We start from the raw sequence: 26,204 nt of genomic DNA, 5'->3' as shown, positions 1-26,204 counted from the left end.
TGGCCATGTTACTGAAGCTGGAATGGAATGATATAATGATATGTGATGGTTTTGAACTGCGGAACCTCATGTTGATTTTCTGTTGCAGTGCTGGGCCAAAGGGAGACAACCTGTATGAGTGGGTGTCCACTATCCTGGGACCCAAGGGGTCAGTTTATGAGGGTGGCGTCTTCTTCCTTGATATACATTTCACTCAGGACTATCCATTCAAGCCACCAAAGGTACGTCACCACAACTGCACAACTGAGTATCGACCAGCTTCTGACATGATCACAGATGTGCTTTGAAAAATAGTGCATGTATCTCTTAATCATGTAGAACCTTAGGCTTTTGTGGGGGCTGGGAAATGAAAACAATTCTAGTGAACTGTCAGAAGCCATACATAGCCATAGGATTTTTCTCAGTTAAGGTGTCCTCTTGCCTAACATGTGGAGGTGGTTGCAGGCAGCGATGTAGAGGTACTTGCAGACAGTGACGTATAGATAGTTGCAGACAATAATTTAGAGGCAGTTGTTGACAGGGATGAAGAGGTAGGTGCAGACAGTGATGTAGAGGTAGTTGAGGGCAGTGATGTAGAGGTAGTTGAGGGCAGTGATGTAGAAATAGGTGCAGGCAGTGATGTAGAGGTAGTGAGCGAGCTTAGTTTTGCCCTGCATTTAGCAGTATTCCAGCAGTGGGGGGACACCGGAAATGAACTTCACATATTGGGCCTTTACCCACAAGGCTGCTAACCCCCCTCCTTATTTTGTATGACCATAATAATGCTCAATTATTTCATTATTTGTTCTTCCTTATTTTTGGGGACCCATGATGGTCCAGGGTAGAATACGCTTCCAGCAACCCATGCTTGCCATAAAGGGTGACTCTGCTTGTCGTAAGAGGAAACAAACAGGATTGGGTGGTCAGACTCACTGACTTTGTTGACACATGTCATTGGTTCCCAAATGATGATTGATGCTCATGCTGTTGATCACTGGATTGTCTGGTCCAGACTCGATTATTTACAGATCACTGCCATGTAGCTGGAATATTGTTGAGTGCAGCGTAAAACTAAACAAACACACTCAGTCAGTCAGTCAGTCAGTCAGTCAGTCAGTCAGTCATCAGTGGCCAGAAACAGGTGACCAAATTACTGCACAGCGTCTCTTCACACCCCAACAGAGGGGATGTAAAGTGTGCGATTATTTTAAAAACAACAGTAGAATTTTTATGTTTGCAATTAAGCATTCCTAAATGACAAGTCTTTTCATAAACAGTCTTTTCATAAAAAAATATCTCAGCACATTATAAATGGTGACTGAACATGAAAAATACTAAAATTAAACGAAACTCCAGAATCCATTCATCTCTTAGCATATGTTTGACGACAATAGATTTTTTCAGCTTGATAATAGTTAACAGACTGTAGTAGTTTGGGACATTCTGGAAAGAAAGATGCTTGACTGACATTAATTAGGCTTAAAGGCTGGGATCCAAACTTCCAAAATCCAATGAGTTTCCCATTCCTTTCCCATTGGCTACTCCTCAGCAGTATAGGGTGCCTGGCAAGACCCTGGGGATGTCAAAGGTTAACCTTGGAGTCCTAGAATAAACATGTGTTATTGTAAGTGTCCAACAACCCCTTTCACTACACATTTCTACAATTAAAGAGATTAATTTGATTTGTAACTTCAAATTTTTCTTATTTTCTTAATATAAAATTTTCAGCAAAGAAATATCAGCATCAGATAAGTGTACACCCCAAGCACTGCACAGCAGGGGATCATGTAGTTGAGAGGATTTCCCCCAGCCTGCTTGAAATATGAAAGCCCGAATGAAACATTTAAATCCGAAATTGAAAATGAGGAATATGTTTTCAAAATGTATGTTTTGTAGGCTCTCTGCATCCATACCTTTTGCTGTGAATCTTAATAACATACTTCTACATACTATGACTTAATATCAGCTTGAACTGTTAAGTCAATTTTGTGATATTTCACCAGAATGCACTTGTATACTGGATTGATTTGTATCAAAAGACAAGGAGGCCACACCCCATCTGTGTATAGGTTTGGACCCTGACCTTTAGTCAAAGGAGGTAACAAAGTAACAATTAGCATTAGCAAAATATAATCTGTCTAAGATAGGCTTTGCTAGGAAGATGATAATTGTTTCATAATGAACAAATCTGATAAAAATAGACTTATCGAAGTATATTCAAAACATACCAACATTTTTAAGATTCTGTTGCAAATACTTTCTGTTGGAAGCTTGTATCCAAATGTAAGTACCAACAATACTGTGCTGTCTGACAGTACTCTGTATATGAAAGGTGTATGTGTCTGCAGATATAGTTTATGAAGTGTTAGCAGTTCTGTTGCCACTGGCAGTAGTAGAGTGTAATATTAGCTTTGATTTTATTATGACTGGGCTGTTAGATTACTCGGTTGGATAATGGGATCAGACTGTATAGTTTATGAAACAACACTTTGTGACTTGACACTGAGTGTTTTACCGAGGCTGCAGGGTTTTTCTGTGTGGGGGTATCAGATACTGTGTGTGGTGTTGTGTTTGATGACACTGTATTTACAATCAGCAAATAGCCTGCAGCATGATGGCTTGAGTCAAGGCCAGCTAGGAGCTCTTGCACCTCATCTTCATCTCAAGATGTAGATCAGATGGTCAAAGTGGATGTTCCGTCAGAGTGCATTGTCTGGGTTATTTACCAACATGGAAGGTTTCTTATAGTTGAGGACACCTAGGAGCTCTTGCACCTCATCTTAGTCTCACGATGTTGATCAGATGGTCAAAATGGCATTTTAGGAGTGTATTATGTGGGTTATTTACAACCATGGAAGATTCCTTATAGAGTCAAGGTTAAGTAGGAGCTCTTGCACCTCATCTTTGTCCCAGGATGTAGATCGGATGCTCAAAATGGCTGTATAGTTGGAGTGTATTATTTGGGTTATTTACCACCATCAAATATGCTCAAAATGGATGTATAGTTGGAGTGTATTATTGGGGTTATTTACCACCATCAAATATGCTCAAAATGGCTGTATAGTTGGAGTGTATTATAGGGGTTATTTACCACCATCAAATATGCTCAAGATGGCTGTATAGTTGGAGTGTATTATTGGGGTTATTTACCACCATCAAAGATGGTGTTTGAAAGAAGTGAGATATTACTCTCTGGATGGATGACAGGGCTGCCATAGGCATTGGTGATCTATGCTGTCTCATTACCATCACGTTGTGTAGCTGTAATAGATCATATGTCATATTTAGACGGCAGGTGTGGAGTCCTACACCACCTGTACCAACATCTGTGTGGTAGTGTGAACTTCAGGGGTGGTAGTCATGAAGCTTCTAAGCGTTTTCTGAAGAGATAACAATTCTTAAATCCACTAAGAATTCTTGGTCTCCAAAATGACGTTCTTAACTTGTAAGAAAACACTTCGACAAGTCATTTTGTTCTTAGTTTACTTCTTACCATAAAGAAACCTCATGAGGACGCATAACTTTTTAAGAAATTTCCTAGTTATCCAATATGGCGGCTCATGGAAACACAAACGTCCACATTAGGAAGAATGTTAATTTTAAGTCGTAAGAAGATTTTTAGCTAAGATTTTTTTTAGTTTGGTGTAAGAAACTGAGAATATTTCTTAAATTTAAGAATTCTTAAGGAAACTTCAATGATAATTTAAGAAAATTTTAGAAGCTTTATGAATACCCTGTTTCACACACCATGTATGTGTTCTTTTAACATGTGGCTAAATTGTACAATAATTACCAGCATTTGAATGATGTAAATCAAGCAGGGTCCTTGCAGGTATCAATTACAGTGTAAATCCCCTTTGACCATAGCATGGTAATCTACCCTCAGTTGTTGGTGACCTATAGCTCATTTTTTGTATTGTATTATCATGTATTGTAGTAAATGTTTAAGTGTTTACATGCTAGACTTAAATTTCTGTCAGTGATAACCTAATTGTTTTACTGTCCTCTGTAGACAGGCCTTATGAAACAAACTATTTATTATCAGTGTATATATTATTATAGTCACAATATGGCTGCAATATTGCCGATGTGACAGCAAATCTTCAAAAGATCACATATACTCATGGGAAGTACAAATTCATTAATCATTTATTGACATCATTATGAATGAAACCCCATCATTAAAAATACTTATTTCTAGATTTAATCCACCTTTTTGACGACAGTGCGCAATTCTCTCCCATGAACGAAATTTCAACCAATCAGAGGGGCACGCCTCTGTGTCTTAATGTGAGGTATACCTGTGTGGGTTGCAGTAGTATTCATCTACATTTCCGGGGGTAGATTATCTTGTTTATAGGCATTTGTTTTGTTAAATGAAAGCTCTATGCTTTCACAATCTACTGCAATTTGTTACCTGCTTTACTTTTCCAAGATACAACTTATTTTCATAGACGTTTCTGCAAAATCGCTTGTCATAATGGTTATAAATCGTTTTTGTAGTTCTATTACAAACAGTGTCATGCGAAATCTTTTTGGTCATGATTCAGAAACATATTTAACTACGAATAGGAAGTAATTTTGATCTTTTAACTTGATGAAAACAAACCATGAGTTGATTCTCAAACTTACTTCAGACCGTGACGCCACAATTTAAAAAAATGGTGGCACCCTGTCCCGAACATTCACCAGTCTGAGAACACATGCTATATACGATTGTTTTCACCAAGTTACAGAATCTAAAGTTCTTTCTACTGGAAGCAAAATATGTATTTGATTGATGGACTTCCAATTTCACTTAGAAGTGAGGTGGGTATCAATATGATGATACTTAAAATATTATTGTCACTTCGACCACAACCTTGCTTCCGAAAAAGAAATGGTACAAGTATGTCAAGCAAATTCCTTTTGGTCATCAGTCATTTACCACAGCTAGTAAGTAGTTTTGATTTCTTTAGCTCGACGAAAACAAATCTAAATAACATCTTCTATCTTGGAAGCGAGGTAGGTGTCGAACCATATGATTTAATACTAACAGGCTTGGTGGGTGAGAGTGAAGCAGACGATGTTTTTGCAAATTTTAATCGCTCGGTATCAATTAACCACGCATTTTTGAAAGAATGAATTTGGTGTTCTCCTTAAGACTAACCTCAAATCTTTCATATGTAATGGTTAAAAGAGTACAAAAAATGTGAGTTTATTTATTCTTTAAAGGGGCACTGATGTGGAGCGAATAATGTTTCTTGCCAACGGTCTAATAACGAAACCAAACTGCAGATTGGTCAGCGCCCGCTCCCTCAACCGTGACGGACAAAGGGACTGTGGGCTCCTGTCAATATTAGCAGTATTTCTTCACCTAAACAGTCAGGAGGCCGGATGCCCAGTATATGCCATTATTTAAAAATATCCATGGTATTCCTTGTCTGGTTGTAACAAAATATTCCAGCAGTGTAGTTTTTTTTCTGATGCCTGGATGGTTAGTGACTGATCCAATTTGATCCTATTTCTGTGTTTTTAACCTCAATATTTAATCATTTTCCGTGAAAATATGATGTCTACAGGCAAGTAGCAAGCCATTTGTTTCAGTCCGAAAGATTGCAAAGCTTTATATTTAGACAGTTGTGAGTGTTGGTTCAGCTGTGATAGCAAGTATCATACATAAATTTTGGTAGCTACCCTGGTTTATTATTTATGATAATAAAAACACACAGTTGATTTATTTGAATTTGTAAACTAAAATAGATGACTTTGCCTTTGGTAGAGAAATCTGAAAATTTACTTGCGTAAAAAAAAGACTTATTACACCTATTTACCCAAGTACACAGCAAATGCCTGTATGTATTCCTTATGTAACGAAGTACCTTTGGTATCCTCAAAACAGTTTCGACCCATTAGTGTTTTCAAGCTGCATGCGACACAGAGATTACATCTTCCTTGCTATAACTCACGTTTGATGGTGTAAACCTCCACGTGTTATTTGTCATCATTCTCTGGATGGTCAGTTAATGAATTTATAACAGGTATAATTAGTAGTAACACCACTTAAGTTACTCAACGAAGGTTCCCATTTGGCAATTCACCTGTCGGGAGTAAATACTCAACATTATAAATTAAGGTCTGTAATGGCACACAAGTGTGTTGTATGTTATGTAATATGTGCATGTAAGTGATGAAGAGGGTTTATCAGCTGAGTTACAAAAACAAACATCGATCAAAGAATTAACTGATTACACACTGACTGATACATTACTTTTATCTTCTAGCGGATTTGTCAAAAGGCAGTGTGTATAGATGTACTAATCTAGACTGACTACACCCTGTTGTAAAGTGCGAAGTAAAAACAACATCCTCCCTTCAAAGAATTGCCAGGTGTGCTATCAAGGGTGACCAATGAGAGGTTTATCAGTTTTTCACCAATGTGAAAGACATGAAACAATGTGTTACTTTTTCGCAAATTAGATTGTTGTAAGACACACGACACAGAGCAGCATTGTTTACCAGCTGCAGATGAATGGAATATGATTTCTTTTATGTGGATATTGACGGATACATTGCTGAACAAGGTAGTAGCCTGACATTGTTGCTATAAAATTAGTCAGTTTTACGTTCATTATTTGCATTTTGTTTTAATTTATTTGTTGTAGCATTCAGCAGAATCTGTATGACAGAAAACACACACTAGATCGTGTATGTGTCTGAAATAGGATCCACATTGGCAATCTATACAATGTATAAATGTTGCTGTCATGTTAGAAATTTACTATAAGCATAAGCAGACCGTGTGTTCTTTTATTAATTTTCAAAATCATACAAATATGACAATAAACTAGTTAGGGTTATGAGACAAAATATAGAGACGTATATTGACTTCCTTATTTTTCCGTCCTAATGTTTTTTTGTACCATTTCTACCATTGGCAGATGATTACCCTTCAAAGTGTTTCGTATGTTTTCATAATACATTTATAATGAAGTAAAAATGACTTCACCTTAGTTGATCTGTCTATAATTAAACTCTCAATTGTGCATACGGACTGCGCAGCAGAGGTCACAAACCAGTCACGAATTCTGGGATATCATCTGGGTACTTACAGGAGAAAAACAATAACAAAAGTTTACCCCAGTCCACGGAAATTGCTTTGCATCAGTGCCCCTTTAAGTCACTCACTCACTGACTCACAGACCATATTTGTTTCATGGTTCATGACATGTTTATCTCATCAAATATGTTTTCATGAGCGACACATCTGTGTGGAAATGTCGATATTGTTCAGTTTTGAGGTGAGATCAGCTTCTTATTTGACAAAGAAAAGTAAAATATGTCTTTTTTTTTTATTGGAAAATATGTATGTATATTGTATGTCTAAAGAGCTGTTGTTTGTTTCAGGTGATATTCCGTACCCGTATCTACCATTGCAACATAAACAGTCAAGGCACCATATGCTTGGATATACTCAAGGACAACTGGAGTCCAGCACTAACCATTTCAAAAGTCCTGCTGTCTGTTTGTTCCTTGTTAACAGACTGCAACCCTAACGATCCTCTTGTCGGCAGCATTGCCCAACAATACACCAACAACCGTGAGGAGCACGACCGCATTGCACGGCAGTGGACAAAACGCTATGCCACGTAAAATAATTCCTTGGATGTTTGAGTTGCCTGGGTTGATGACTGTGAGTCGATGTTATGTATGCTGAAGTGCACCTTTTGAATGCGGAAAATGTGCAGTAAATGTGACTTCCCATGAAGCCGTTATACTTCTCGCGAGTGAATAGAGTGGCTATATATTGTGCCAATTACCCGCATCAATCAAAGTAGAGAGCAAGAGGTGTCATGGTCACTCCGGACTGTTTTTCTTCAAGGAAAGTCTGTGCGCTCCTGGACTGACGTGAAGTCACCTTCTGGACTTAGTGTACAATTTGGTTCATTTAGACAAAGCTTTTTCTGATATTACTGCCAAAATATTCAATTAATTATGGTAGGATAAGATGAAGCTCTGAGGGGATTTGTTCTGGAACATTAGTGTCATAGATTTATCACCTACAACTCATAAGAATGTTGTAACACTAAGATTCTGTTTACCTGATGGTGAGTTTAAACTTGCCATGAGGTTTGAGGATTGCATAGTCAGACTTTGTGAAGCACTTTACTCATGTACAGATCACCTGGGCATGGTAGCCATGGGCGATTTCAACGTGGTTACCATGCCAACTGTTTCAGCTTGGTAACCATGGTAACTATTTCAGCATGTTTAAGTTCATCCACACTTGTAAAATGTCTATGCGTTTTGTTTTTGCAAACTATGTCTTCTGTCGTCGCTTTTAGAAACAAAGTTATATTGAAGTATTCGATTAACATGTCCGTTTCTTTGGTTGAAAGATAACAGTTTAGAAGTTCATGGTTGGCTTTGAAATGTTTAACCATAATCTTTCATACTGGTGAATGGTAAGACCTTTGTATATTTGCCTCAGGATTCCATAAAAAGAGACTTAAATGTGCTATGATACTGATGGTATGCTTGTATGTCAACGTACATGTTGTAAAAATTATTTGTATTTTCAAATCCGTTAACAAATGTTGAAATATTCTACCCTTCATAGTATCTAGGGGTATTTTTACGGTGTTAGGATTCTTAAATGAATATGTCATGTATGTTACAAGGAATTTGTCGGGAACAGTATTTTTGAAAATACTGTTTCAAGGAGCAGTCTTTGTGGGTGATAACCTTCCTGAACGCTAGTCACTTAGATGTGGTTGGTCTTGGTGTCATTAATAGTGTATCCCAAATTGTTCTTCAACCAGACCATCACAATCTAATCCAAACATAGATCCACAGTATAAGCAGCAGCAGAAATAGCCTGTCTTTCATCCTATCATATTTCATATGAAGTTACTTCAGAATTATTTGATCTGTTTTATTCTCGAGGCTAGTTTGTACCATGTACCAAGCGTGACAATTGCAAGTAATTTTGGGACAACACCAGTAGCACATAGTCCCGTCAGGTGTGTATAAACTTAGTCAGTGAATGTATTGAGTTTGTTCCAAGTTGAATTGATTTCTGCTTGAAATTCCATTTGTTGCACTGGGAGGCTCCATAGCTTAGCATCTTTTGCTGAAGGACAACTTCAGTGCCAAAACTAGAGCTATGACGATATATGTCATAGTATCGATAAACGTGATACTTCATTGGACGATGAATATATCGATACTTTTTTTGGTATCCTGATACCTATCATTGACCTTAAAATTGTTAATTTTCACTAAAAACTGACAGATACATCAAATTTGAACTGTTACCTGAAATCAAAATGTGCATTTTTAGAGAAAATAAGGTAGTGTATCGTGATGTATATCAACTCGAATCTTATCGTTTCAAGATATTGCGATATGTATGGTATTGTGAATTTTCTGTTTCGTCACCCCTGTAGCCACAACTGTTCTGTCCAGTAGAAAAAAAAGTGTTAAGTAAATGGATAGTCCTTCCTTAAAGGTGATGGAAAGGCTGTAACAGAATCAGGTATTATTTGTAACCTGGGACTAGATTCTCGAAGCTCTCTTCAAGCTAAGACAGTCTTAAGTTAATGTTACCCTATGGTACTTAAGACTATCTTAGTGCTAAGGGAGCTTCGGAAATCTAGGTGATGATATATAAGGAGATGCCAACCTTTACAATTTTATTATAGTATCCACACATATTATCCTCAAACTTCAGTACGATTGCACTAGAAATTCTATGAAATGTGAAGAAAATTCATTAAAATTTGGATTCAAAGACAAAAAACATATATTTTCATCGATGGCATCTGTGTATATAATCTGTCATGATATACATGGGCAACGACAAGTCCAGTAATTCACATCATGGATTTGTCTCAAGCTGCTCAAAGAGTGTTACGTAGGACTAAGTGTGAGGCAAATGCCATTTTAGAATTTCACATTGAACGTTCTTGCCAAATTATGTTAAGTAATGTTAAATTGAGTGTGATGGTTTAGTCAAGATGAAAAGTACAAAGGACTGTTAGAGAACAAGAAACTTCAACTTTGGTTTTACCTAATTGAATGTAAAATGTCTCTGAAATAAATCTATTTAAAATTTTGAACAAAATAACTTTTAAAATTTTGAACAAAATAACTTTTTGTCACAGTTAGACAGCAAAGGGCACTTGAATTATAAGTGAAGTCCGTTCCATGTTCATTACTCAACTTAAAACATTAATTGAGGCACTCATATAAGTCCCCCCTGTGATATTGTAGTAACATTGCGTCAGAGTGATCTAAAACATTGCTACTCACTTGGGCATATTGGTTGAATCTGGATCCTGAGATTGGATCAAGGGCAATATTGACCATAGTGATTATATACAGTGGAAGCTTTCAAAACCAGCATCTGTCCAATCTGGCAAGTTGTCATCACCGGTTTAAAATCTCAGTCCCATCAATGGCTTGTACATTTATCATCAGCTCTATAATCCGGCACACTGTCTAAGCTGGATTATTTTTCTAGTCCCAGCGATTGGTTTTGAAAGCTTCCAATGTAGTTAATTTTCAACCAGAATGATACATATGTCTAAAATGTTACTTTAGTGTTAATGTTTCCTTCAAATATGTCCTTTCAAGGTATGTCAACTTGGAAGGGTTTACGTTGTCATTTCAGAGCTATGGTTCCTTGTTTTATTCAAAATGATGTTTTATCCTAAGACATCGTTGACAGCACACACGTCCTTTCATCTTCCAATATCCAGTGATGCACACCAGTATAAAGCACTATACTATTACAGGTTGCATTGATAGGCCAGTGGTTATTTGGTTTGCTGATTTCAGGTTTCTGTCTGTTAATCACGAGTACAACAGCATGTGCTGTATAAATTCAGTGATATTGATCAGGAATTGCTACTCAACACGAGCACCGAAATACCAGGTTTATGTTTGATGTTGCAGATGATGAGTGGTGTTTCTTTATAGTGATGAACATACCGATCACTCTTGTAAATAATCTTTGTGACAGCTGCCATTCGTTAAGGAACTGTATGAATTGGTTGCAGGAGAACCTGCATTGCTGTTCACAAAAGTAACGTCTTTGAGTTCAGAATTAGCATTGAGCATTTTTCCAAATCATCCACCTCACAATTATTTGCAATTTTGTTTGGATTTCGTCGTTGTCATTGATCTTAATCTTTTGTCAAAACAAGTCAGTCGTAATTGGTTGCTCTGTTTTACTTGGTTTCCTCACATGTCAAAGTGCCCATTTTCATTATGGCTTCAAATTACAGAATGACATTCAAAATATTTATTTTGTTTCGTGAAAAAACAAGGACTACATAGCTTGCATCCTTTAGGGCAAAGAGTGAATTACTTTGTTAAATCATTCATCATAACATCACTATGTATCAGAGTCTTTGTAATATAATGCATATCAGTGATGTTGATTGTAATATTTCTACGCCCCAAGCATGGCTTTCAAATTGCTAAATCCAACATGTGAAAGCCTTGACCTTCAGTCTAAGCACAAGCCTGTGCTCCTATTCTGATGATTTCATGCATACATGTTGACTATACAGCCCATTGCTTCATCCAGTGCTTCAAACGTTGATTGATTGCCCAAGGGATTAATTAAACCTGAATGTACCATATTCCATTTGATTACATTTTCTGGTATTTTCTTTTGTTCTATGCGAGATGTATTTAAACTATTGATGCTTCAGGGAATATTACGTCAGTAAGAAATGTATTTAATTGTAATTAGCATTGTACACTTACTGGTTAATGTTGAGATAATTTGAACAGTACAAAATGTGGGTAGTTGTGTAATGGATATAATTTGTATTTATTTGTGACAAAATTGAGATTTTCATCAGTGTATGATATTAGTTCTTATCACTATTAGTTGGTATGTTTACATTTTAGTCCTTCACTTATCAACAGTGCACCTACATTGCCAATATCTTAGGCCTGATTTTGCATTTAATATTATGATACGTTATGATAATATTATGAAACTGCAACTTTTAGTTTTAATCATGTTTGACTTCTGTTTGACCCCAAACAATAAGAAAGGAGTATGCCATGTTTGATCGTCATGCCATCCTGTTTCACTCATTGATGATGGTGGATCGAACCGGTGTTGGACATTTTGTAATTCTTGGTTTGTAAAATTATGAAATATTTATTGACATAAGTTCGTCTCAGCTGTGAATTGCTACCTCATTTAGTATATTCTAGTAGCATTGAGAGAGAAACGACAAGTTTTGGCAGTCCAGTAATCACGTGCATGTGTGCATGATACATTCAATGCCTCTGATGTTTCAAGATGTTATGTTGTTTGTGCAGGAAAGTTTGAAGAAGTTTGAACTCAAAGTCAGATAACAGTGACACTTTGAATGTTGGACTTCAGTGACACTTGTGTGTGTATATTTACCAAGACATACTACATCACAGTCATTCACACTTTCACGTTTTCAGGGTAATAAGTCTATAGGGGTGAAACGGTACTCTCTTGCCACAGTACTGTATTTATTGTGGTACAGGGCCTTCTGTTTGGAGAGTGAGAACTTATTTCCAGGACAATTGTGCAAAGAAATGCATAGATTTTGACAAAATGATCTAGACATTTTTGGAAAGGTTTCAGAAGGTTAATTAGATGATGGCACAAAAACAGAAAATACTGATTTTTGTATTGCAATAGGTTACACCAGTTTTTTTCTTATTGCAATTTCCATATACCAAACTGAAGGCAAAATACTGTGGTTCTACTTACACTGAGGTATACCGTTTCACTTCTGTAAGTTTATGGAAAAGCTGCTTTACAAACCTGAAATTTATTTGATTCATACTAAGGGGAGAGAATGGGGATTTCTTTGTTTTAGGTGTTTTGTTGGGGGTTTTTTTGCTTCTTTGGTTTGTTTTTTTTCAAGAAAGTATTTTTTTCATTGTCTCATTCTAACATTAGATTGGCATCCATTATACACCAGTGTCCCTTCTATCATCTAGCTATATAATTTTGGTGAAGAAGTGATTTTTCCCCCTCTTTTCAGACTAGATCATATTATAGGTGATATCCCCTTCCAAAGCCCCACCCCTTGAGGATGAAATGAACAGTCCCGGAGCCTTGTGAAATGCCTCTACATCTGCTTCATGGCATACTGTCAGGGGTATAGTCTTCTTTCAACAAATAACGACATGGTTTGTCATGTGTATGTAAATATATGTGTATATGTATGTATGTGGTTTATCAATGATATAAACTATGTGCTATTAACCGCCTTTGTTGTGTTTTGTCACTTCATATTGTACTGACTGTTTTGAATGGACAAAGCGTGTTATGACAGTATTTTGGTTACCAATGGAGACTGGAGAATCAAATCAGCATATGGACGATGATGGTTAAATTATTAGTTGATGTTTGTTTTAGGAAGCACATTTGCTCTTTTCTTCATGAGGTATATGCTGTCTGTAATTTTAGTAATTCCGTTGTTTTGACCACCTAAGGTAAAGTTGAAGAATCGCTCATGTTTATGAATCAAAGTATTTGCTGATACATATATACATGTATTTATATCAGAATGGAGATAGAACAGCCTGCTAAGTCTGTGCCATATCAGAACAGAGATCTACCAAATGTAGCAACACCTGGTTCAAATACATGTGTGGTTAAGAAGTTAAGTTGGTATGTCAGAGATCTTGTAGGAATTTCCTTATGGTGCCCAATGCACTGCCAATCCCGTTTTCGTTGTCAGTTAATATTGCAGAAATATTGCTTAATTTGCCCACTTCTCACTTACTTACACACCCAGTCTCCGAGTGACAGACCCATTGACTGGCTCAACCTTTGATTCACAACATAGAACAATACCTGCTCTGTCTTGTCACCACATTAATCTAACTGCTGTCTAGTAACAGTCCGAAACATCATACTACCTACCTAATGGGTTGATGCCAAAACGGCACCTGGCAAAACCGTCACCATTTTGGACATAACGGCACCTCGTTACAAATCCGCTTCTTCTAACAAGGGATTTCTTTTTGAGGATGGGGCGAGAACATGGGCATTTTTATTGAGGCTGAACTAAACATTTTCCTAAGTTACGCAGGATAGTTTTAGAAAAAAATACACTTTCAATTTATTTGAGATGCTGGACATGAGTGTAGTTTTACAACACTTAAAGCTATATCAGAGGTGGGGGTTGCCAGAAATTAGCTTTATACATTTGTCCCATGTGGGGAATTGAACCCAGGTCTCCGTCGTGACTATCAACGTTTTAACCACTAGGCCACCCCAATCCTCACTGCAGCATATAACCGCGTCACATCATCGATGAGTTGTGAAAGGGAAATGAGAACACCGTCAATTTGAAACCATCTCTTATCCTTCCACCGCTTTCATATCTGTTTCGTGTCAATAATCACACTGTTCCACAGATATACCCCATTGTTAAAATGATCGGTAGATTTACTCGTGATGGCAGATCGGAGGAAAGGATTGGTGGTTCACACGCGAAGAAACGTAACACTTGTGCAGACATACAGATACACTTAAAAGCAAAGGAGAGGTCTTGTGTGTGTTGTGTCACGCGGAGCTCCGTATTATCTCCAAGTGTATGGCCGCGGTTATGCAGGTAATCGAGTGTGGACGAGACAAACCAGTGTCAATAGCATGAGCGTCGATCTACGCAAACGATACACGATGACCATGTCAACCAAGTCGGCGAGCCTCCCCACCCGATCCCGTTAGTCTCTTACGACAGGAATAGGTAGCCGAAGACCAATTATACCCCTGGTGTTCACAGATGAATAATATCTGAAATTCAAGATTTTCACACAACTAACTGTGACACACTAGCCAAAATTATATTAGCATGACCTTTGTTATTAAAGTATTTTCGGAAATTGAAAAAAAAACCCAAACTTACTGCCCTGTTACTCTCTATCTCTAAAGTTTACACAACTGCATATGTCGATATAACCCATTTCCGCCTAACTGGACATTCCGAGGAATGCTTTCGAGGATATCCAGGAAAGCATGTTGGCTCGTATAGTCGGGCAAAACTGAAAATAATAGATCAAACTATAAATAGCAAGTTGGTCTCTCAGCCAGGTATGACGACAGACATAAGGCATGAAATGCATGTGCTGCCTACAGGCACAAGGGGTCATCTCAAAGATGTTTTGTGCTTGTTCTGTTGTGTTGAATATGACTCATCTGTTGACGTGTCTGTTGTCTTACGTGTCTGTCTTTCATAAAAATATGTTGAGATATGTAAAAGAGTATGATAACAGATAACCTTAGAAAAACCTCGTATTCAGAAACGTCTTAAAATACATCTATATGGCATGACCTGCACTCATTTCTGCACTTACCTCCCCAGTAGAGTCCTTTTTTCAACCATAAAGGTTGGAGTTAAACCGAACCCAGTTAACAGATATTCCACACTTTCACATATCAAATTCATAAATTGTAGAGATAAGCGAGAAAAAAACCCATTTTTTCTATTTCCGAGGTTTTTTTTTTTTGAAACTCTCAATTCATCAAATGAATAAATGAAGAAATAAAAATGATTGATCGAATAAATGAATGAATGAATGATTCCCAAAAGTAATCCCGTCTGTCCTGACTGTAAACTTGGTAAGAGGATGGTTTCTGTCAAATCGTGGCTGAATCATTAGAGATCACCAATATAGTGCCACTGTTCTGGATGACTTCCAGATATACCAATGAGTTCAGTTTACTTAGACTGAGTCCTCTGTATATCAGATGCCTAGGGCAGCTCGACTCGTACTCTAATTACACCGTATGCAATTGATGCTAATTTGGATGTGATTGAATCGAAAATGTACATACACATAGATGCCTCTCTTCATAGCGTTCACTGATATCAAACCCACGTATCTCCATAATGGCTGAGCCACGACGCGATCATTTACCGACGTCCCTTTTCCCAGTCACTGCCTACTGCGCCATACACGATGCTGGAACTGTATAATCAACCACTGACTCCAATAACACCCCTTCATCTTCACAACGACGACGTAATCAAATCACCATTTGTCTTTGTAACATACAGCATGTACTAAGCTGTAATATCTGAAGATGTACACTGTACTGTCTTATCTTTTATTTGTATAAAAGTGAGTGAGATTTACGCTGCTTTTAGCAATATTCCAGCAATATCACGACGGGGAACACCAGGAATCGGCTTCACATTGTACCGATGTGGGGAATCGAGCCCGGGAATTAGGCGCGACGAGTGACCGCTTTAATCACAAGGCCACCCCGCCGTCCAGTATGTACTGGCATGTTTGTCGTCATAGTGTATTGAGAGAACGGGTGATTCAGTCGTCCAAATTCGTTACAATTCACTGCGTGGACAAGCATCCTTCAGTGGCCACTGGTTCTAATCTCATACTGAACCTGGTTACGTTTCTTGGTCTATCAGCTCCAGACAATCCAGTGATCAATATCATGAGCATCGATCTACGCGATGACATGTGACAACCAAGTCATCGCTTCCTCTCCAGTCACTGCTTGCAGTCCATGAGAAGGGGAGGTCTCGAACCCGGATCTTCGGCTTAACGAGTGAACTCTTTACCTACTAAATTACCCCAGAGCCATTAGTGAGAAACGCCTGACTGCAACGATTGTCTTAAACGTTTTGTATATGATGTGAGCTCAATCCGAAAAATATGGTCCATTAAAGCAACCTTGTGGTTGATGCGTTTGCTCACCACGTGGAAGACCCATGTTCGATTCCCTACATGGGTGGAGTCCCTGCTGGTAATAGTTAAATGCTGCTGAAAGCGGCGTCAGTTTTTTGCGCACTCTAATTACGCCCCTCAAAAAGGGAACAATGGTACCTCCTTTTCTGGAGTTATCCCACGATGAAGACCCGAGCTCGATTCCCCACCTTGGTACAATGTGTGAAGCCTCTTTCTGGTGTCCCCAGTGGGGATATTGCTGGAATATTAAATAGCGCAAAACAATTCTCACTCACTCACTCGCCCAGTCTACGCTAACGTGTTAGCGCAGGCGCAACAGACCCAGGGAACCGGGCTGACTCATTTCAGCATCATGAATGTCAGACAAAACGCGAGTTCGAAGAAATACTTAACGCTCACTCCTAGTCTCGCTCGGAGTTCATGAGATCGTGTTTGCTCCGAGGTCTCCATATGCTGCCCAAAATGCATATTTATATATCGCATCTAATGATAACTGCCTTTACACTTCAATCAGTCTGAGTAAACTTAGCCTCAGTACTTTTCCTTACACTCCAATAATGAGTCTAAGTGGTGGAGTGTAACGAGTAACACTGTGACTAAGTTTACTTAGACTGTGCTTCTATAAAAGTATTTTACGAGTTTTGTTCTCGTCTATTCCTAAACAGAATTTTAACAACAAGGTCAGAAATCTTGACGGGCGGTGGGGTGCCTAGCTGCGTTCGTTCGTCGACACGGGTTCGATTCCAACCTGGGTACAATGAGTGAAGCCTATTTCTGGTGTTCCAACCCGTTATATTGCAGGAATATTGCTAAAGGCAGTGTAAAGCTAAACTGAAGCCAATAAAACATAAGCTCGATGCGTTAAGGTGTACTGTTTTCTGTGTAATCATGAGTGTTTATGTTTAAGCATAAAACTGATATTAATGCTCCGCATTTGTTGTTTCTTTTTCTGTGTTTTGTTCTCATTGTTGCTCGTCTGTGACAGGTTTGTTTTAATCTGAGTTGGTATACGTTGATACGTGTCACTGGTTAACACACAGGCATGCATTGCATCATTTATATACAATTTGATCTGATCATGTTGCGGCCATCAAAAGGGCGTGTCACTGGTGCCGTCGTTGTGGTGAATCTATATATACTATGAGTGAGTAAATATGGGTTTAGAAGCATTCCAGCAATATCATGACGGTGGACACCAGATATAGGCTTCACACATTGTACCCATGTGGGCAATCGAACTCTGGTCTTAGGCGTTACGAGCAAGTGCTTTAACCACTGGGCTACCCCGCCGCTCAAATATACTGAGAACACCATCGGTGATGCTTTGTACCTGTTATGTGACCCTCACTTAATTACAATAACGGGAGGTCTGAACGTAAACATGGTCATTTCGTTGATTAACATGTACATAATGAATGAAATCAGCAGTGATTTCATCCGCGTGTAAGTCACCTTAAGATTGGTGGATTATCAACAATCGACTTAAACCAACACCTGTTATTTTCAGGCCAGTCTGGGTCATTACAATAAAATAGAATTCCACATGTCACGATTAAAACCAATCGTACTTAATTGTGACGTCATAAACATATGACGTCATAGACTGCCAATCTCATTGACAGGGGCGGGCGTCTTTCCTCTCCAAAGACGTTTCTTTGTGAATATGGCAAATTTATTTCACGTGAAAACCTTCTTCAACTCTTCCGTCGGCAGGACGTTCGGTAAGAAACACATGTAGTAAGAATTGGACGTGAAATTTAGCTGATATCTTAAATTTTTCAGTTTTATTGTTGGTTTGCTAAATCTTTTAAAACGTGTTCGCCATACAATATACGCTGTTCGACCCTGATTTGAGCTAGAGGTGTTGGAAATTTTCTTCCTCCGAGATATTCATGAAATACTGCTTGAAGAGGCGTAAAATATTAGACATTCGACCGGAATTTTGCTTATTGCGCTCCAAATGTCAAGTCAATTTGTATATTACATTATTCTAAATATGCAATTTCTGGGGTTTAGCAGCCTTTGCTCTTTTGCAGCTATCATATCTTGTCATCATACTTTGTAAATTTTCGTCTATTGTCGCCATTTGCATTTAGCTGATCCTAATGTCCGCCTTTATCATTGTCTTTTATTTCATTCACGTCGTCAATGCCTTTGGTGTAATGAGAACATGTCCAACTTAAAATACCACTGAATCATTAAAAGCATTTCAAGACATAAAAGAAGGATAAAGTGAATCCCTTCACTCCCTTCATATTGTTCACTGGCAGATGCTATAGAATGCGGAACAAATCACGAAAAGAGGGAAGAGGGATTTTCGATAATCTGGATTCTTTTGGTGTCTAATAATAAGATTTTAAAGTTTATGTAGCTCCTATGCCACTAGTGTTGGCCGTTGTAGACAGGAACCTTCATCTTCATCTTCATGTTTATTTACGTTAATAGAGGTTAAAAACGAAATAAAACTCTTCGTCTCCTTTAAGTATGGTGGCCGAGGAGGGACGTCGCTTTATCGTCTTTAAATTACGGTGTGCGAGAAAGCTATAATGCGATAACACTAGACGAAAAATCGATACCACGATACGAGATGGCAAAGACACGAACTAGCCAGCCAAGGAAACCGTTTTGTATTATCGTTTTTACTCCCAGCATAAGCCCACTCTTATGAAATGAGAGAGAGAGAGAGAGAGAGAGAGAGAGAGAAAGCGAGAGAGAGAGAGAGAGAGAGAGAGAGAGAGAGAGAGAGAGAGAGAGAGAGAGAGAGAGAGAGATTTGTATCATTCGGGCGAGTATGTATTAGGTTTCAAGTCCAAATCTCTAGCACTACCGACAATGCAAAGGTTAAGGTGGCCAATGTGTCGACAACGTTAAACTCTTCTCAGGAGAAAAGGTTAAATAGTGGTGGTGACTGTTATCGGAACCGATCACTGAACCTTAATGTATGCCCTTATAAGAATTATTGCTTTATCTTTCTCCCTGTCTCTCCCCTCCTCGCCTCGTGATGTCGCTTTATGACATCACGATATCACCCCCTACTCAGACCATCTTGAAGTAAGGTAACTCTTGTCTCACCCGCAACCACTAGCCTGTTATATTATGAACTCTCATGTGGCATGTCATCAATATGTACTGAGAAATTACATCACCTCTTGGTCGTTTCCACCATTAGAAACGCACGACATCAAGTGCTGCTAATGCATCCCTCCCCATTTATCTTCCATGTCACCTGGGTAGCATGACCATCCATTTCTTCCTTCTTATCTTCATCCAGCTGGAATGATATCCAGCAATTTTTGCCTCCCCTGATCCTCCAGCATGTTCCTCTTCGTCGCTCCTCCCCGTGTCTCCTACCTGGCACCAGTGTACCATAACCATCCTTTCCTTCTCCCCTTGTAACAGCATCCAGCTATTCTTTCTTTCCCTAGGTCCACAACCAACTTCTCTTTCCACCATTTCGGGCCCACACAATGCTGCTGCTGAGCTCTGGGGGGAACATCTCAAGCCATCTGACAAGAAGAGAATCAACGCCACCCAGGAGACCAGGGACAACAATCAAGGGTCGCCTGTCGAAGCCTATGCTGGTTCCACCAACGTCGAAACGTCAGCCAATGCCGGGTCTCATCCATTTGCACCAGTAGGGCCACCGACATTTGTTGGTCACACCATCAAGGGCTACTACTTCGAGAGTATCATCAATTCGGGAGGGTGGGGATTGGTGTATAGGGTAAGGAAGGAAGGAGTGATCTACGCTGCTAAGGTATCTCTGCACAAGGCCAATGATGACAGCTTTGCAGTTCGCACCTGGCTGAACGAGTATGACATTTTGAGCTCCATTGATCACCCAAGCTTCCTCAAAGTATATGACCTGTTCCGATACGACATGAAGATGGTTATGATCATGGAGTACTTTGAGGGATATGACATGATACATTTCATCCGAAATTTCAGTCTTACGTGGAGACAAAAGCACCTGAAAGGAATTGCCAAGCAGCTGATGACAGGTCTTGAATACTTGCACAGTAAGAACATCGTCCATAGGGACATCAAGCCAGAAAACATTCTCATCGGACCTGGCAATAATGCGAAAATAATTGATTTTGGTGGAGCAATAGATCTTGAGGTACACCAAACGCCACAGGAAAGACACGTGACATGCTCTACGTCCTACTACGCACCACCGGAAATACACAGAGGCGACACTCGCGCTTCGTCTGACGATTGGATTAAATCCTTCGACATCTGGAGCATGGGAGTCACTCTTTACGGCGCCATAGCTGGACAGTATCCATTTGAAATAGATTCGGATCGAAGGATAAGAGCTTCCGTTTTTGAGAAGGGACCGGACTATAGTGTTCTAAAGGGAACCGACAGCAAACTACTGTCCTTGATGAGAAAGTGTCTGGACACAGACCCTTCATCACGCATCACAGCCCGACGTGCCCTGCAACACAGATATTTCTGGAGAGGACCTATGGATGCCATTTCATTTGGCTTGCGTCAGTGTTTCGGTAGAAATATTTAAACACAAAGAAAAGATAAATCCAAATACCTTTGTGTCCAGGATCCTGTGGTCGGGGTTTAAATCCCTCTCGCCTCGATAATGATCCTTGGTCCGTCAGCACCATCTGAGTGGTTGAGGGATTCACCAATGTGGTGAACATCCTCTCACAAGCTGACATGCCGTGGTGTAACTGAAATACTGTTCACTAGCGTTGAAACCTACCAGGCCATTCACTCACACCTTCCTTCAAATCCAGGGACCTGTGAACATCCGTGTATGGAATGGTCTTTACCAACCCACGCCTGTCCGAAGAAGCGGCTAACAGGCGGCTAACTCGATCGGGTGGTCGCCGGTTTGGTTACTGTGGCTTCACATCCAAACTACGTTGATCGATGTTAAAATGGACATTGCAGCAGCACAAAAGTACCTGTAAATTCTTTGATAGTGAAAATGGACACTGTTGCATGAAAAAGATTTGTGTAAACCTTTAATAGTGAAAATGGACACTGTGGCAGCACAAAGGTGTTTCTTAATCCTCTACTGGGGAAAATAGACACTGTGATAGGACGTAGGTGCATCTAGATCCTCTGCTCGTGAAAATAGACACTATAGAAGCACAAAGGTACTTCTAGTCGTCCACTAGTGAAAACGGAGACTGTGGGGACACAAAGGTGCTTCTACATCCTCTACTTGTGAAAATGGACTCTGTGGTTGCACAGAGGTGCCTGTAATCCTCAACTAGTGAAAACAGACAGTGTGGCGGCACAAACTCACGGTGCCTGAAATACTCTGCTAAGCAAAATGGACATACTGGCAGCACAAGGGTGCTTTTAGATCCTCTCTTAGTGAAAATGGACACTGAGGTAACACAAAGATGCTTATATACCCTCTTCTACGGAAAATGGTGTTTGCGGTAACACAAAGTTATCATCTGCTCGTGAAAATGGACACTCTGGCAACACAAAGGTGCCTCTAAATCATGTTCTAGTGAAAATGGACACTGGAAAAAGACATTTCAGCAGCACAAGGGTGCTTCTAAATCCTCCTCAGGTGAAAATAGACACACAGTGGCAGCATAAAGGTGCTTCGAGATGCTCTGCTTGTGAAAATGGACACCGTGGTAGCATAGAGGTGCCGGTAATGCTCTAGTAGTGAAAATGGACACTGTGTAGCACAAAAGTGCCTATAGATTCTCTTCTAGTGAAAATGGACACTGTTGGAGCCCAGAGGTGCTTCTAGTCGTCCACTAGTGAAAACGGAGACTGTGGGGACACAAAGGTGCTTCTACATCCTCGGATTGTGAAAATGGACACTGTGGTTGCACAGAGGTGCCTGTAATCCTCAACTAGTGAAAACAGACAGTGTGGCGGCACAAACTCACGATGCCTGAAATACTCTGCTAAGCAAAATGGACATACTGGCAGCACAAGGGTGCTTTTAGATCCTCTCTTAGTGAAAATGGACACTGAGGTAACACAAAGATGCTTATCTACCCTCTTCTACGGAAAATGGTGTTTGCGGTAACACAAAGTTGTCTTTTATCCTGTCTTCGTGAAAATGGACACTCTGACAACACAAAGGGGCTTCGAAATCCTCTACCAGTGAAAATGGACACTCTGGCAACACAAAGAGGTTTCTAAACCCTCTACTAGTGAAAATGGACACTATGGCAGTTCGAAGGTGCCAGTAATTTGTTTCCCTATGCAACTGGAAAGTGTGTCAGTGAACTATGTGTGCGTTGATTGATGCAATCCTCCACTGTTACGTAGTAAATGGATATTGACTAGAGAGATGCGACTAAATCCTGAAATCCTGAGGGTGTAAATGGGCACGATGGTAACATAATAAGTGTGTAAATCCTCACCGGATGAACTCTGACACAGTTATTTGTGACCATGCGTTAACCATACAGTGTATAGTGGAAAAGCAATACAAAAGTTATATTTCACAATATTTAGTTATAGTTAACACATATAATATAAAAAAAAGAATACAAAGAAATCAATCAAATTAATAATGGTAAATAATTGAATATTTGAATAAAATAATGATACTGCCTAAAAAGTATATAATAACGTTATTAAAATATGTAAACAATCTTTCATATGTTTTCTACTGCATGGATTTCTGCGTGGCCACGATGCGTTAGTGTTTTTAGTTATTGTTCTGTTAATAGCAAAAAATTATATAAATAAACAAATATTTCATGTTAAAAATAAAGTATATTGTTGTTTGGATATTTTAGCAAATTGTAAATCCATGTCCAAACTACAGTTTCTGAGACCCACTGTACCGAGGTACCTCTTTTGGTCGACCTGTGAAGATCCGGGTTAGGTGAGTCTTCAGTAGCAAAAATTGCGTAGAACGAAGTTCATGTTGTTAATCATTGGATTGTCTGGCCCGCCGACATATAGCTGGAGTATTGCTGAGTGCGACGTGAAACTAAACTCACTCACTCACTCACTCACTCACTCTTGTAGTCACGCCTCCTGTGACTTGAAATATGAGACCAAGGCAATGACAGTGTGAGAAATGTATGAGCCATCGTCTGAGTGAGTGAGTGAGTGAATGAGTGAGTGTTTTTAAGGTCCGTATTCATCTAGATTCCGGTATTCTAAGTTGGGGCACGTAAGACAATCACAGACAAAAACCATGATCAAAGATCGATTCCATTCCGTTACGATTGTAAGACCCGCGAAGAATCGGGTTAGTACTGTTCTTCAGTAACCCATACTTGTCGTGATAGGCCTCTCTTGTGATCGGGTGGTCAGACTCGCAGACTCGGATGACACATGTCATCGTATCCCAGTTACATAGATCTATCCTCATGCTGTAAATCACTGGAGTGTGTGGTCCAGACTCAATTACTGAAAGGCCGCTGACATACAGCAGGAAATATTGTTTATTTCGGCGTAAAACAAGAGGCAAACACAAACACAGATGATTACAGAAATACAAAGAAGTGTCGAGTCATGGATATGCACGGATGTGGAAAGGGAACAACTGTGATAAATATGACAATCAAAAATAACGCGTAGGTTTTATTTTTTAACAAACAACCAAGAAAAACGTCAATTTAGGATGACGTGGTCAGTTTGGAGTCAAGTCCCGAGGATAGGTCAAAATACTTGTTGATACGACGCCAAACTGTTTAAATCACCACCTCAATGTCAATATATGCGAGACTTGTCCATCGCTCTTTCAGCACGTTGCCTCGGCTCTAACGTAGTCGACTTTGAAGGTGTTGTGTTCATACCCCTATCATGTCGGCGTGTTCTGAAAGGAAAGTGTCATTGTATTGTGGGGATGTTGTTTTCGTTACGTACCCGTGAAAATGCGGGTTAGAATTGGTCTACAGCAACATATGCTTGTCGTTAAAGGTGACTGGCTGGATTGTGTGGTCAGGCTTGCTTAACTTGGTTGACACGTGTCATCGTTTCCCCAGTTGAGTAGATCGATGCTCATGTTGTAAGCCACTGCAGTTTCTGGTCCAGACTCGATTATAAATTTGCCGGTCGAGGTCATATAACTTGGTGCAACGTTAGACAAAACAAACAGGCAGTTTAAGTCGTTAAGGTTCCTGAACTGTTTAGATTGACATATTGAAGACACTACACCTGTACACATACTCATGTTCCCCGACTACACATATTCAATGACAGCTGGTCATGAAACCATCTAGAGTGAGTGAGCTTCACACATTGTGCCCATGTTGGGAATCGAACACGGGTCTTCGGCGTTACGAGCAAGCGCTTTAACGCCTACGTTACCCAACCGCCACTCTGTGCTGAGAACACCATACGTGGTTCTTAGTGAATACCCATTTACATGGTTGAAAAATGTGATCTGATTATATATATGTATATTATGATTCATTTGAGGTGTGGAATCGGACAGCATTGAGTCAAAGTATTCCAGCTCTATTAAACGTGTGTTCAGATAATGGGACCGGAAACACACAAATAGTCTGTTATACAGTATTGGAACCATCTTACCTAGTTTAAATCCATCATTGTCTGCCCTACATGAGTGAGCTAAGTGCGTATTGATGCTTATGATATCAGTGAGTGGATTGTCCGACTCGATTATTTCTAGACCGTCGTAGTGTTGGGTGCGGCGTTAAACTACAAGCAAGCAAATTTAACTTCAAAATAGTGAATCAGTGTATGAACAGGCACGTAGAAGTTGTATTTATTGAGTAAGCATTCTTGACATTAAACGTTTATATGTGATTTATGTTCAACAAAATAATGCTGTTCAAGTAATGTAGTTCTTTGAATGAATGTTGGTAGTGGTATACATATGATTGGGCCTCACCGACCGCATGTTTCACAGCTTCTCAGAAACAATATAACACCTTAATGCTTAACACATCGGATCTGAACCAACAATTTCCAGAATGTAGCATCACAGACCAGCAGTGTGCGAAATCACCACTGGCCCGTAGGTCGTGGCTTCTAAAAATCAAGTCGGACCAGTCTCAACAGTCTATCTCGACTGGCTAATGAATTTTCATGGGATCATTTTGTAAATATTTCACTCTCTCCGACTTGTTAATTTTTAATACACTTTTAAGTCATTCAAACTTATTGCCTAATAAACATGTTCATATCGGCAGGTTATTGATGAAACCCTTGTCGTGCCGACAATATTTTATTCTCATCGATTTTTGTAATCTTTTTTTCAGTTTCTACATTCCAATTTCGGGCTAGTGAATTATTTTGTGGGTTTCTTACTTTTAGGCATATCTGGCCCGACTGGCCAGCAAGGCTGGCCCGAAACTATTTCGCACACTATACACCTGTTATGTGACCCTTACTTAATAACAGTAACGGGAGGTCTTCGCAAAGAAAGCAAACTTCGTTACATCGTCATTCCGTTGACTAACATGTGCATAAAGAATGAAAACAGCAGTGATTTCATCCACGCGTAAGGCTGATGTTTCAGTAGCCTGCATCGTTTTTCATGTTTCTTGGATGACAACGTGCACTAAACAGTGGTCCAGATGCACATT

At 39.4% G+C, this 26,204-nt stretch overlaps 3 protein-coding genes across 3 annotated transcripts in view; all 3 read left to right on the top strand.

Moving 5' to 3' along the window:
- LOC137297638 (ubiquitin-conjugating enzyme E2-24 kDa-like) overlaps positions 1 to 13,234 on the top strand; it is a 62,695-nt gene extending 49,461 nt beyond the window's left edge. Inside the window, exons 5-6 of the mRNA XM_067829531.1 lie at positions 89 to 221; positions 7,366 to 13,234. Of these exons, the coding sequence (XP_067685632.1) occupies positions 89 to 221; positions 7,366 to 7,611 (379 nt within the window). The 3' untranslated portion in view covers positions 7,612 to 13,234. The remainder of the gene's footprint in view (positions 1 to 88; positions 222 to 7,365) is intronic.
- Positions 1 to 26,204, top strand: part of LOC137297648 (mannose-1-phosphate guanyltransferase alpha-A-like) — a 510,132-nt gene that overhangs the window by 422,728 nt on the left and 61,200 nt on the right. The gene's annotated exons all lie outside the window — the stretch shown is intronic.
- Positions 18,353 to 21,211, top strand: LOC137298674 (uncharacterized). Its single transcript, XM_067830955.1, has 2 exons — positions 18,353 to 18,410; positions 20,115 to 21,211. Exons 1-2 carry the CDS (start codon positions 18,353 to 18,355, stop codon positions 21,209 to 21,211), a joined length of 1,155 nt encoding a protein of 384 aa, XP_067687056.1.

The sequence above is a fragment of the Haliotis asinina genome, chromosome 10 (assembly GCF_037392515.1).
Source record: "Haliotis asinina isolate JCU_RB_2024 chromosome 10, JCU_Hal_asi_v2, whole genome shotgun sequence".
NCBI classification, from domain to species: domain Eukaryota; kingdom Metazoa; phylum Mollusca; class Gastropoda; order Lepetellida; family Haliotidae; genus Haliotis; species Haliotis asinina.
Note: the sequence above shows the minus strand (reverse complement) of the source record. Positions and strands in the feature narration are given on the sequence as shown.

Coding starts and splice junctions, on each gene's coding strand:
- LOC137298674 (XM_067830955.1), top strand. CDS start 18,353: ATGGCAAATTTATTTCACGTGAAAACCTTCTTCAACTCTTCCGTCGGC. Junction 18,411..20,114: donor TTCCGTCGGCAGGACGTTCG/GTAAGAAACACA, acceptor TTCTTTCCCTAG/GTCCACAACCAACTTCTCTT.